Raw genomic sequence first — 13,968 nt, 5'->3', positions numbered from 1 at the left:
GAAAGTAAAGAACATCGACAACCGATGGAAATTTTCTTTTTTTCTGGATTTCTTGGGGTGTGCAGTGCACACCTTGAACACCCTGAATATACGCCACTGGTTGTCTGTGTTGTCAAAAGTGTTCGCTCCATTTTCCTTCGCCCACTGTTGCTGTGTTGTCCTGGTGTAGCCTCGGTCTTGGTGTAGCCTCGGTCTCGACAGGTCTTTTCGCATTTGCGCAATCCCAGACAGTTGAAATCATCATTTTTACTCAGTGTAAAAAAGACGGATTTTGCAGTCTGGATGCTACGTGCAGGCATTTGTTCAAATCAAGTCAAACTACTGTATACACACGCCCCGTTAGCTCAGTGCTGGTTACGCGCCCGGCTCAAGATCACGCGGCGCAAGTTTGACTCTCGGGGTGTGCGCTTGAGCAACGCATTTAAAGGACTGCTCTCCATTCAGCGGCACCTAGTGAATGGAATAATTCCCTAGCAACAACACGAACAATCGGAAAACTTCACTCTGCCAATTTCGGTAACCGGCCCTGTGTCAAGAGCCTCTGCAAGTATGCGAAACTACCAGGAATAACCTATAAAGGTTTTGTCAGTCCGAGGATAAAGATTCAAAACCAAACAACACAACACACATATACAGTAGTTAAACTTTTCCAACTTACTCGAGACCTTTTTGATCTACTGACAACAAGTTTTTCGTTCATACTGTTGCTCAGAGAATCTGTTAAAAAAACGTTAAAAATTGTCTCATTTAAGAAAAAGTTGAACTGTAACAGTTTCAGATTTTAATCATAAAAAATATGTTTTGTTATCATTTTAACCTCATGTTCAGCAAATGTTTCGAAAACTATACTGTCTTCATCTTCAATGCCACAAGATGCACACATTTATAGCACTGAAGATGACGACAATATAGTTTTCGAAACGTTTGCTGAACATGAGTACTGTATAGTATCTACATTTTCGGCTCTTTATTTTTTGATAAAATTAACCAGACGTCCCAACCATTTGGACTCCATACCACTTCGTTATTATTATGAAAAAATACAACATTGATTTTCTCACCTGGGACAATCATAGCATCAACCGTGTCATAGTAGCTGACGTAGCTGTACGTCACAATCAACATTATCATTACTATCTTCATATTGACAGCGCAAGAATATCTTATACTGGTTACAATGATGGACCTTGAATAAACTTTATGAAACGTAACATAGACGTAGTGCCTTCATGTAGTACGGCAAACCAGAGTTCAACCTGGGAACACGTGGCGTAAAAATATGTTTTATCGATTGTGAGGGAGGAGCGAGAGAGAGCGTGAGGGAAAGGAATAACTTTATTTGTCACTCAGATTCTATAATGTTACGCAATATGCTTTTATCACAATAAAATACAATTCACTAACATAGAGAATCGCTAAAGTATGCTCAGGAGTAGCGAAAGACCTTCGCCATCCAGTCAGCTGCTGGCTTGTGCAGTTTGATAAAAACTAATCTAGGTTAAAAAAAATATGTTTATTCAACTTTCCAAACCTCATTCTATTAGTTCAGTGCTCTTAGTCTTTCACTTTATGAGTGTAAAGCGTTCTCTGACAAAACTGCAAGTAACATTATTTTCTAAAAAGATTATTAAAGTTTTTTATAAACTTGATGTCCTGTGAGGTATCTTTTCATTGAACCTCAAGAAATGTCTTCCATCATTGAACGGCTTCACAAAGACTTCCTAATCGTCTTGATTTCCTGATCGTGGTCAGACATTCAACATCACATTTCACTTTGTTACGATTTACGTGCGACTGCAGTTGCTAGTTCCATTGTGCAAGCCAGTCCGCTTTTCCTTCCTCGTTTGCATACAGAGTGTGTAGATTTCATTTCATCCTTGTAGGTACATTTAGTTGAGCTCTTCGAAATACAATCATTTAATTCCGACGCAAAGTGTTTTGGTAAGCAATAGCAATAAAATAAGAATAAAAACAAAAAAATAAAGTACAAGGTAATTGTTTAAGTAAATATCACTCAAACTACCTTGGTATATTTTACCGTGCTGGCTACCTGAAAGCCATGAACCCACACAATAGGTTATCAAGTATAATATGCTGCTGGAAGCCAAGGGTTGTATACTTTGTTGCAACAACTACCTATAGCAACAGTCTGATTATTTTAGTTGTTTCATTTTTGAGAGGATTAATTTTTTGCATTGCTTAACACTAGAACGGCCGAAAAAAAGTATAGCCTACCTCCAATGGCCGCTGGTGTCGAAATCGACGCTTTTCACAAAAACTTTATTTTTTCGCAAAATTAACAGTAAGAGTTCGTTTTATTTTACAGTGATAAAACTATCTGAAGTACTTGTTAGTTTTGTCACCTATTTGCGGTGTTCATTTGTTGGTTTTAGACGAAAATTATGACGTATGCTATCAAGTTTTGATCAGTTCGAAGCTTGACTGTAGGCCTATCTGTATCTTGACTCTGTACGATGATCTAAAAATTCAACAGAGCGAAGACATAATTATCATAAAAATAGCACAAAGTTTTCTTATTCAGGAGAAAAAAAAATCAAACAAACCAATAAACACTTTACGCAGTGCAGCCTTTGCACTCTATAACTTTCCAGTCACCATTATCACACTCCCCACTTTTCGACAGTGGCCGCAAATGGTAACTGTATTGTTTTTGCAATAATATCCAGCACATTTTCCGCGTTTTCTAGATGGTGGTCCCTGCTCTTCTTCTCTCTGCAGTGTCGGCTTTCGTTTCAGCACATGAGCAGTTCTCAAGCTCTCAATCTGGAGGATAAAATCACGTCGGCTGATGTTGCTGCCGGAATGTTTTCTAAATATAATCCAAGAGCTCAAAGCTGCAACATCTAGCATATTTGTCTAAATTGCAAGAGGCCATCTTTTGCTTGCTGCATGTGTAATGTATTTTCTTGCCATTTGGTCAAACACATCAACTGCTACTAATAAAATGGATCACAGAGGTTTCTTTTTCTCTGTTGCATCAATACTGGGGCTGTCATGCATAGTGGAAAGGACACGTGCATTTCTTTTGCACTGATAGTTTACAAGCATGCAGCTGTTCGTTGAAGTGTAGAAGAATTTACTGAAAAATCTTTCTGTCACCCTTGTCACCAAAAAATCACCCTTGGTTATCTCCTTTGTCAGTCCTTTACTGTTAGCTCGAACAGTTCCAACAATGGTTATATTTCTTTCCTATGTAGCAAACCAGCAAGGTTTACCCTAGTAAAGAAGTTAACAGTTGTGACGTTGTACCCGCTTTGTCTGTGTAAATTGGTGGTGATCTTAATAACTACATCGTTGGGGAGAAGCCTCCCATTTCGTTACTTTCTTTCAATAGTTCCGAGGTACGATATGTGCGGTACGGTATTGCATACGTATTTTGAATGAACCTCGGCTAATACCCACAATTTCATGCCAAACTTGTCTGGTTTGTTTGGCATGAACACGATAAAAGGACATCTGTTTTCCATTGGAAATAGCTTTTCATCGATTGGTAGGCTCCAATCCGGAGTGTAATTGTTGATGCAATTAGCAACAAGTCCTTCCAGTGGCTCTCGAATATGAATAAACTTATCTGTTGCAAATCGCTGATAGATTTGTGGAAGGTATTTTTAAACTCAGTAGGATGACCTAAAATCAAGTCGAGCGATAACACACATCAAGCCGAGCGTTGGACAATTATACCACGAGAAACGCTATAAGTAATTGAGAAAACTATTGAAATAGTTTTTTTTCACACAGAAAATCTTTTATACTTTACAAATTTTATTAAATTTGTATGAGGTGTCGATTTCGACACCTCGGCCGTTGGAGGTATATCCGCACATTGTAGATAACATAAAAAGATTTTTTAGAAAAATAATACTGAACTATGAAATTTAAGCATAGCTTATTGGGAAGCTACTGAAAGTTTGAAAACGTTACGATAACAATTAAGGCCCAAAATAGTGAACTAAATTTCTAAAAATGTCGATTTCGAAACCTCGGCCGTTCTAGTGTTAACGAAAGTAGTCTTGGCCGGTACCAAAAACAAAATGAGACTATATGGTTTTCTTTCAAAAACATCTAGCAAATGTTGCTTGTTACGTGACTTTAAAGTATCCAGATGTGCAAATACAAAAAAAGTTAAATTTTGTTGAGTGGAAAAAAAGCAGTTTAATTTGCACAAAACTATAAGTAGCCTCATTTAGTGTGAAAACAGAGAAGAAAGGGTATGCACAAAAAAATGACCATCATTAAACTGAACTATATTTATCAGATTTTGAAAAGTTGACCTCACTTTCTTTGCAATTAATAAAAAAAAGTTAAACAAAAAAAACATAAAATCTTTGTTTACAAACAGGGTTTTCTTTAAAAAGTTAACCGATTTTTTTTAAACGCGAAGTTAGTCAAATACGTATTGTACTGTACAGTGAAAATATGGAGAATTACTGCAATTGCTTCATTGCTTCTCTGACGTTTCGCGCACTATAGCAATATTCTGTAGGTCATTCGCTCTGAGGATGCGCATATTGTCATAGTGCGCGAAACGTCAGTGAAGCAATAAATCAACGTATATGCTTTTACTTTCGCATTCATCAGATGAACGTTGCAACTATTGCTAGAAAATTTATTCTTTGATGTGACTGTGGACAAGTGGCCATTTTATAACCGTTTACTTGCTGAACATACAAAATACTCACATAAATATTGCGAACTAAGTCAGAGTGCGCCAAAAGTAGAAATCTCGAAAAATTATAAAACAAACAGGAATGGGCTCTTCTTGTCAAAGTGTGAAAGAACACGATTAGCGTCATCAAAAGACGACCTTGTTCTTGTCAAAAACAGAAAGTTTGTTTCAAAAACGAGTAGCTTTCGATCTAACAAGACTTAATTTTACTGGAACGATGTTTCCGAACCGTTCTAGCTTACTCTCATTACTGGGTGCAAGCAAGTGCTGCTACTTTGAGTGGTAGATTTCCAGACGTCTAAAAAAAAACAGTTTAAAAACCTTGAAGAAACAGCTTTTCATTAAAAATAAAGCAATAACGTTCGGACTGGACAAAAAACACAACCAAAAGTTTTTATTTTAGATCAAATGCATTTCTTCGTGCAGAGATGGCAAAGCAAATCTGGAATAATATGTAAGGAAAAGAATTGTCCTGATGAACACCCAAACTTTTCAATATTAAGGAAAAGAGGTTGCATCTATTGCACTTTAACAAACGGTGAACCACACAAATAAAAATATGGATTTTTTTGCTTTTAAGGTGTTGGACCATTACCCCTACTGTAAGTGAGGAAATGAGGAACTTAGCTTGCTACACAGAATTGATCAGATGACGTGCAAAATGTTTTTAAGGAAAGTAAGGTTTATTTGAGCAAACTGTCGCTTCATGTCATTCGTCTAGCATATGAATTTTTTTCTTAAAATAAAATCAAGATATACGTTTTCATTGACCAGGAAACCTCCTGCCTGAACCAGTGGCGTATCCAGAAAAAAATTTGGGAAGGGCCAAATACTTGATGAATTGAAGAGAACGACAAAGTGTTTGATTTAAGACATCGACACCTGATGTGCACTGTGCAGTGGCGTATCCTGGTGGGTTAAGCAAGGGAAGCATAAAAGGTGGTGGGGGGTTAGAGCGTGCCGAAGGCACGCGTATTCTAGAGGGGTCCAGGGGCATGCTCCCCCGGAAAATTGTTGCAAAATTACACTCAAATAATGGATTATAGCGCTTTCTGGAAACACTTTCAGGGTAATATTTGTATGAAAGTTATTAGCAGATAAACAGCTATTAACTAATTAAAGGTAGCTGTTACACACGCACGGGCAAAAACTGCGGCTAAAATTAGAGAACACGAAAAATTCAACTACACAAAAACCCAACAGAGTAAGCGATTCTGAAATTGCTTCCACAGATTAGTTAAAAGAAGCGTAAATCGCGTAAACTTTGCGCGATTTACGATTTGCAAAATTTATTGGTGTCTTTCTGTGTGTCTAAAACAAGTCCTGGGGGAGTATTAATAGCTAGATGTCTTGGAAAACGATATAAATTTATACAAATCACATTATATTTTCAACAAAAGGTTCAACTTCGGAATCCAAACTTTGAAAATTTTTGGGAGGGGCATGGCCCCTTTCGCCCTCCTGGCTACGCCTATGACCTGAACTCAATGGATACCTTTTGGTTAAGTTGGTTTGCAAAATATCAAAGGTACTACAAAAACCAACCTCATGAGACCATAATTTTACTTTCCTATAGAAACCAGGAACTGAAAAAAAGTGGAAAATGCTTGTCCAGATGCTACCAAATCGTGTGAAGAATCAAGGTTGACAGACAAGGCTATAACCTTAGCCTACATCCAGATAGACAGTTAAAAACAAAAACAACAAAGTTTGAAATTTTATTTCTTTAAAATTTTATACAACTCTTCAGTCAGTTACTAGAACAGAAACTTTAAGCCAGCGGTTCTCAATCGGGGGCCCTTGGAGCGCTTTCAGGGGGTCTATGAAACTTTTATGAATTTGCAGTATGATTGATTAACTACGACATTCAAACGTCGTTTGTGGTTTATTTGTGTGATAGGTTTGAACATTTGCTTTAGTTGTTGACATGTGACAATACAGAGTACGTACGAGAACCACGCCAATTCTTCTTCGTCGTATGAGCTGTTCTTCGGGACTATATGTTTGGGCATGATGTCATCAGCCACTCTACAGTCTCGTCATCCAGGGTCTTCAGTCCAAGCGTTCCATGTGGTGGTTGATGGATTGGGCAGTCATGGACGACATGATCTACTGTCTGGTCTGTGGCGCCACACTCGCATCCCGGTGAGGGAGCCAATGGTATAGCGTCACACAAAGTTATCAACACAAAAATTGAACAAAGTCTTGAACAGGTTAATTTCAACTATTCTCCTTTTCCATTGTATAAATGTTAAAAATTCTTCAGAAAACACTTCTTGCAACTGCAATGTTGAAAACAGCTATAATATGTCAATACCAGATAAAATGTAATGCAGTAGATGTACTGTGTATATTCAGTCAAAGGGGTTTCAACTTGGGGTCTACTGACCCAAGAGGGGTCCGTGGAACGTTTAAAAAGAGGCTTGAATGGTTTGGTTTTTAGAAAAGGTTATACAATTTAAGTATTAAAATTCACACTTACATGTTGCACATCTTACATACACATACAGGCAAATCTTTCAAAAATGTCCTATCTGCTCAGAAATGTAGCAGTTTTTTGGTTGGATTGTTTAAAACGCATGAGTCACTCCGTAAAAGATTGGAACCGCCTTATTAAGAGAATATAGATTATAGAAGATGCTATTTTTATTTCTATAGATTTAGCATTAATCGAAATTAAATACTGAAATCGGTCGTGGTATATGAATGCGACACTTTCGTTCAATACGACAGGTTCTGCAGATTCCTGAAAAACAGTTCGCACAACATGTAAATATCAAGTATCAAGTATATCAAGTATCAAGTATATCAAGTATATCAAGTAAAACATATTCAGGAGCGTAAGCAGCTTAAAATGTCGGGAAGGGGCAAATAAGTATTTATGCACATGCAAGCAACGAGTCAGTGAAGGCGGAGCACTCACAAAGGAATCTGAGGGGCCTCCCTTAAAAAAAAACTTAAAATTTGGCATTCTAATAGTACTTTCTGCTTAAATTAATGGTAGTGATGCTGTAACAGAGCGAAACAATTTTAGTTAAAATATTTTGGGGAGAGAAGCAATTGCCCCCTTTTCCCCTTGACTACGCCCCTGAACATATTTTAAAAACAAGAACAAACAATTAAAAATTTGAACCGCTGGAGATAATTACCGTTGTTGTTTCCTATTCCATCTGTTGGTAGCCTATAATGCGTAAACGTTTAAAACATCACAATTAAGTTATGAAAATATCTTTGACTGGAATGCCAGCTCAGTGGTCGCCATTTACCAGAAAGTTACAGTCACAACTATTTAGGCTATAACTGTGACCTCAAAAGCAGTTTTGTTGAATCATAAGCTAAATCAAAATTATCTTATGCAGCTTTTGTCGCTTAATTTCACCACCACCACCAACAATATTTTTGTTTTACTTTGCAAACTTTCATCGATGAAATCTCCGCAACCCGACGACATCGTGAAGTCTCCATTTGTGCTTCTCAAACAGAACAACCTACAGATTTCCTTCAGCTGAAATAAATTTATATTGTACCAGTTAAAAATGTGTGTTTTTATATGGCGTTCATATCCGTGGCATATATGCGTTGTTACTTAGCGCTTTGCAAAGAAACAGTGTCAGTGCAGCAGTATGGAGGCGCAACTGAGTAAATCCATTCCATTGTTAAGTGCCAACCAGGCTGACACCGATAGGGTATCGATCGAGCCTATGCCTACTAAGTCAGAGACCGACACATTAACCACTAGTGAGTAAGCCAACGAGCCGGTCATTATAATGAGGATGATTACGCGAAGTTAGCAATGGCCTACTATATTTTAGATCGAAATTAGAAAATAGAATTTTGGTCCAAAATAGGCCTCAGATATTTTCACTTCCAACAATAATAATCAGTTGTTAGAAAAATCTAATATCACTTCTTTGAAGATCAAAAGTATTTAAATCAAAGTTGGCTTGGTAAATGGTTAGCCAAGTTAGCCCAAAGATCCTGTCTCGAATTTTAGCCTTAAGGATGATGACAACCTACCTTGTGTTTATTTTAATAAAACTCTGCAAAGCTTATGGCTTGACGACGGACAACACTTTACACCAGTGTTTCTCAACCTTTTTTGGCCCAACGCCCCCTTTATAAACTGGCGAAATTTAACCGCCCCCAACAAAAACGATTAATTAAAAAAGCAAATATATTTTTGTGAGCATGAACAGTATTCTATTTGAATAAGGCACTAATGATGCTCTACAGTAGTAGAGCGAAATGCAAATGCCAATAGAGCTCTGCTGATTTTCCGTGTATTTTTGTAATAAAAGGTAAAGGTGGGTCCCATACTTGATTCAAGCATCGGAGGATGAGAAGATAAGGTTCTCATTGTATTAAGCCTTCGGCACTAACGAGAGTAGAGTGGCCAGTTCCTTTCTCTAGGCCGCCTTTACTTCAGCAACTACGCCCACCCAATTTATTACACCCTGCTGTGGGTAGAGGTGAGCAGTGTTTGGGAACGTTCAAATATTACGTAACGCTTTTTTTCCGAATTTTTGACCCCGCCCCCTCCCCCATGTAACGCCAACGTAACGATTTTTTCAATCCCCCCCTCCCCCATGTAACGCTTTTTCACTAGGAATTCAGCACAAAAAACTACCATTCCGTACTCGAAAGCGTTACGTAACGTTTTGCTTGAACCCCCTCCCCCCGATGTGACGCTAACGTAACGCTTTGCATAAACCCTCCCCCCCCTTCCCTTCGAAGGCGTTACGTAATATTTGAACGTTCCCTTTGTCAACAACCAGCATAAGCCGGGAGTCGAAGCAGGTTTGCATAATTGGAAAACCAACGCCTTATCCGTTTTGTAATAAAGAAAGATTAAACAGTATACTGGTAGTAGTGGTTGCGTCATGATGGAACTCACCAGATTTTGTGATATACTGAAAAATTACTGAATTTAAATTTTAAATAGATAGCGTTTGTAAACAAAACGATTGGTCAAATAAATACGACGATGGTGTAAGAGAAATTGTTTGGCTATAGTGCGAGCATGTAGAGTAAATTATCCATTTACAATGATGTGACGAAATCGTTACGCTGGTCGGTAGATGGGTTAAACCAGAACGCCCCCCTTAAGCCGAGGTAATCATACCGCCCCCCTGCAAAATCAAAACGCCCCCCGGGGGGCGGTACCGCCCCCGTTGAGAACCACTGCTTTACACCTTGAGTCAGTTAACAGCTCACCGAAACATTACGCGAAATATTGTAATGATTGGGACTAACGTACCGAATGCGATTAATCCATGTCATAGAATGGGCTTTCTGCTATATTTACGTCATTAGCAATCGAATCATTCAATCTTGATTTACAACAACATGCAGCATTATCAGACAGGGATTCATAGTAAAGCTTCTATGAATTCCTGATTGTGATGAAATAGCGCTGCTTTTGTTTTTATAGTTACCTGCGCTGATGACCTAGCTGTTGTTGTTGTTGTTGCAGCTGTTGTTGTAGTTGTTGTAGGACTTTCCGCGATTAATCCATGAAAAGCAAAAATATTTCCAATCGCTCCCAAAAACTCAGCTGAAAATAAATAGAAAAGTTTTAACTGTTAGCTGCCTTTCATAGAACTTTTTTAACCGATCTTATGTTTGCATTTGTTGGAGTCAGCCTTACCTTATGAAATTGTTGCATTGCTTGCAATCGAAAGCAAAAGTTGTTCCTCACAAATTTTCATCCTCAAAATAAGAACTTATCTTAGACTAAAATCAATCTTTTTTTATTCAAACCAGGTCGGTGGCTTAGTGGTTAGTACGTCCGCCTCTGAATCGTTGGGCAAGGGTTCGATGCCTTGTCGGGTCAAATCAAAGACTTTTTAAAAATGATAATAATGCTAATTCCTGCTTAGCACTGAGCAATGGATCTGGGAATAATGTACTCAGTTGCGCCTCTATACGGCCGCATTGACACTGTCTATACTTTGTAAAGCGCTTGTTTGTTTGTCGTACCCAGGCTTACACCCGGTGGTTGAAGATTTAGATCAGGGGCGTCCAACCCGTGGCCCGCGGGCCACATGTGGCCCGCGTGATATTTGTCGAAGTGACATATATTATATAATCAACTCAGTCGCCAACGTAATTTATGGCGAACTTACATTCCGATAAATTGGCAGTTATTGTTTGCTTTCTTTCTCTACTACTCTATAATCCCTAGTGCATGGGGTGCGCAACTGTTCAAGTTAATTTTATTGTATCACAATGCACATTGTTACGCATCACATTTTCTACATTGTTACGTCCACCCTTTTCCACACAACAGTACTTGTGCTTCAAGAGTCAGTCAATCAGCAATATTTCTTACTTTTACCGAGAAAAGTTCAAAACTTTCTATTGTAGAATTTTACAAAAATAATTGTTTCTTAACAAAAATATCAGAGGATTCATAGATTGGCAGTTTTCGTGGCATCATTATTCGGCAGCACTTACTTGTGCGAGCAAGTTTTTCGTGGATGAACCTTGGGACAGCCGGACAATACATTACGGGTCGCGCAACTCCACTGTTCCGGCAACATCAGAAGGGTCAATTGCCAATTTGACATTTTTTACGCTTTGCTGCTGGCTTGCTTTCAACTAAAAACCTTAAACCACTTTAAAACCAACTTCACTCTTCTTATATAACCCATAAAATGTACAAACACATTTCTAAGGGTCGAATGCAGAAAGGTAGCTCAAAATAAGCCTAGCTTAACGCCAAGCTCTTCTCAGGCAAGCGGAGTTTTAGTCAAGCTCGGTTTAAAACTTGAGCGCGATGCAGAAACTAATTTGCAAGGTCGCTTGGCCAAGCCACTCTTTGAGCTGCGCTTCATAATAAAACTGGTTTTAAGCCACTATTTGGCGCAAAGTGTGACGTCACGCGACTTGCCATGGTGATTTTTGACAAAGCATGTTGACAGCAACTAGCAAGCATGTAGTGGTAGACAACAATTTGTAGGCTACAAGTAGCAGTTGTTTTTTAACAACATTGTAACCAAAAAATAGCAGTGAACCAAAACTATCTGGAGGTTTGTCAAGGGGCTAAATAGGGAGGGGTAGGCTATTAATAAAAATTAAAAGTATTATTGAAGTCTACAAAATGGCGAGAGAGAGATGATTCTTTATGAGAGCCAAAAAATCAACTAGCAAGTATGAACAAACAGCAACTTGTACAAGTACTGTAGAGTTTTTTCTTTTATATCTACAGAACTTCGTTGATAAAAAATGGTTGTAGAAAGGCAGAGCCTCATCTTACTGAATGTATAGCCATAAAATAGCTTACCTGCATGCTGTACTACAGCCTCTGCAGGTAGCCTATACTTCGGAAATAGTTTTTACAACAAAAACATAAAATTGCCGAAGTGATAAGCATTGGTTAATCATGCATCCAATATTTTGTTTTCTAGCAAGAGGAGGATAACAAACGTTTGTTTATTTTTTACCAAAAAACGGTTTACTTTTTAGCAATAACATACGGTACTTTATGGATAGGCTACATTAGACTTGCTTGAAAGATTCATTGAAGATGAAGAACCAACGGTTAACTTATCACGCAGGATGATTAGGGATGCACAAAATCCATTTGATTATTACGATGATGACCAGCTTCATGCACGCTACAGATTTAGCAAAGCTGCTGTAGTAGAACTGTGCCAGCAACTATCCGATAGTTTCACAGAGCGAAGTCAATCCCTCTCACCAATGCTACAGTTGCTTGTTACCTTAAGATTCTATGCAACTGGACATTTTAAACTGAGTGATGGTGACTTGATTCAATGTCACCAAACGACTGTATGCCGTACAGTCAGGCCCGTAGCCAGCCGGGGGCCAGGGGGGCCTTGCCCCCCTGGCAAAATCCAAACATTCTCGAGCAACAGCTACAGATATAATGACTTTGCCCATTTAAATTTTTTCGCCCCCCCCTAAAAAAATTTGGGCCCCCCTTGCTCTGCAGTCTGGCTACGGCTCTGCGTACAGTAAAAAAAGTTTCAGCGTACATTGTTGCAAAGAAAAACACATACATAAAGTTTCCATCATCGCCAGCAGAAATTCTAAATACCAAACAGAAGTTTTATGGTAGCCTATTGCCTATTTTCCTTGTGTGATAGATGCAATTGGTGAAAACGCTGAAATTTTCTGGAACAGGAAAGACTATTTCTCAATAAATACCCAGTGCATTGTTGATGCAGAATTACGCATTACAAATATTTTCGCATCATGGCCAGGAACTTCCACCGAACACACAACTTCACCGGAATCCTTTGAAATCCAGTTTGCAAAAATGCTTAAGTCAAGATCTGCCGCTGTTAAGTCGCCATTTTTGGCGACTTAAATTGGTGGCTCAAAACCTGAAATGAAACGAGTTTTAAGCTAAGCTTAAAGTAAGAATAGTTTCTGCAGCGCAAAACTAGGCTCAAGCCACTATTTAAGCCCGGCTTGCTTAAAACTAGTTTTGAGCTACCTTTCTGCATTCGACCCTTAGATTAGAATTTGGGTGTGAGAGTTTTAATTAGAATTTATCAGATAGTCATTTTTAAGATTACAAATTAGCAGTAAATACTCAAGTGGCCCGCGCAATCATTCGTAAACTACATGTGGCCCTTTGGCCAAAAAGGTTGGACACCCCTGATTTAGATTAAGTGAACGGGAAGGCAAGGAAGCCAATCTTCGTATCCATCTTCAGGCATGCCTTCAAGTGTCCTGCCAGAGACACAGCCACATGCTCTTGAGTGGTGTCGAACCGGCGACTTTTGATTGCCGTTCCAGGGCTCTCACCACTCGGCTATGCAGCCGTAAAGCTCTGAGGAGCAACGCATTCTGCGATGGATACAGCGCTATGTAAATACAACCACTATTTCTATTACTATTCAATGTTGCAGACGTCGAATCAAGTATAAATGGACTTGGCAAAATTGTTGATGGTGAATATCCCATCAAAGCATCAAGAATCGGTAAAATATCAAAAATTCAAAGTCCAGCAAATCTATGAAAACGATCAAGCTTCTCTTGAGAGATTTCACTTTAAAACTTTGGAACATGTTGCGCTATTTTATTAGATAATCACTTTGGTTGTTCTAAGTAAGAAAATGTTGATTTATTATAGTTTTATTTCATCAAAAAATAAATAATACTCTGCTTTGTTATTATGTAGTTCAGCAGTCAGCAGGTCATAGCCCTAACAAGGGCTGTATAGGCACTTCTATCTAAAGCAGGTTACTGCTCATAATCACGAGAGAAAACAAGTGCTAAAGGCGAAGGGACGCCACTCCGCAATCGAT

The 13,968-nt window shown here is 38.6% G+C and overlaps 2 protein-coding genes across 2 annotated transcripts in view; both read right to left on the bottom strand.

The window, feature by feature from the left end:
* Positions 1–13,968, bottom strand: part of LOC145777357 (uncharacterized) — a 76,859-nt gene that overhangs the window by 28,016 nt on the left and 34,875 nt on the right. The gene's annotated exons all lie outside the window — the stretch shown is intronic.
* LOC145777356 (uncharacterized) overlaps positions 1–13,968 on the bottom strand; it is a 58,879-nt gene that overhangs the window by 44,574 nt on the left and 337 nt on the right. The window contains exons 2-4 of the mRNA XM_082588716.1: positions 10,123–10,241; positions 8,096–8,192; positions 7,062–7,433 (exon numbers count right to left, since the gene is read on the bottom strand). Coding sequence (XP_082444842.1) covers positions 7,354–7,433; positions 8,096–8,192; positions 10,123–10,241 — 296 coding nt within the window. The 3' untranslated portion in view covers positions 7,062–7,353. The remainder of the gene's footprint in view (positions 1–7,061; positions 7,434–8,095; positions 8,193–10,122; positions 10,242–13,968) is intronic.

Source organism: Aplidium turbinatum, chromosome 9 (assembly GCF_918807975.1).
Source record: "Aplidium turbinatum chromosome 9, kaAplTurb1.1, whole genome shotgun sequence".
Classification (NCBI taxonomy): domain Eukaryota; kingdom Metazoa; phylum Chordata; class Ascidiacea; order Aplousobranchia; family Polyclinidae; genus Aplidium; species Aplidium turbinatum.
The sequence above is the reverse complement of the archived record's forward strand: the minus strand, read 5'-3'. Positions and strand labels throughout refer to the sequence as shown.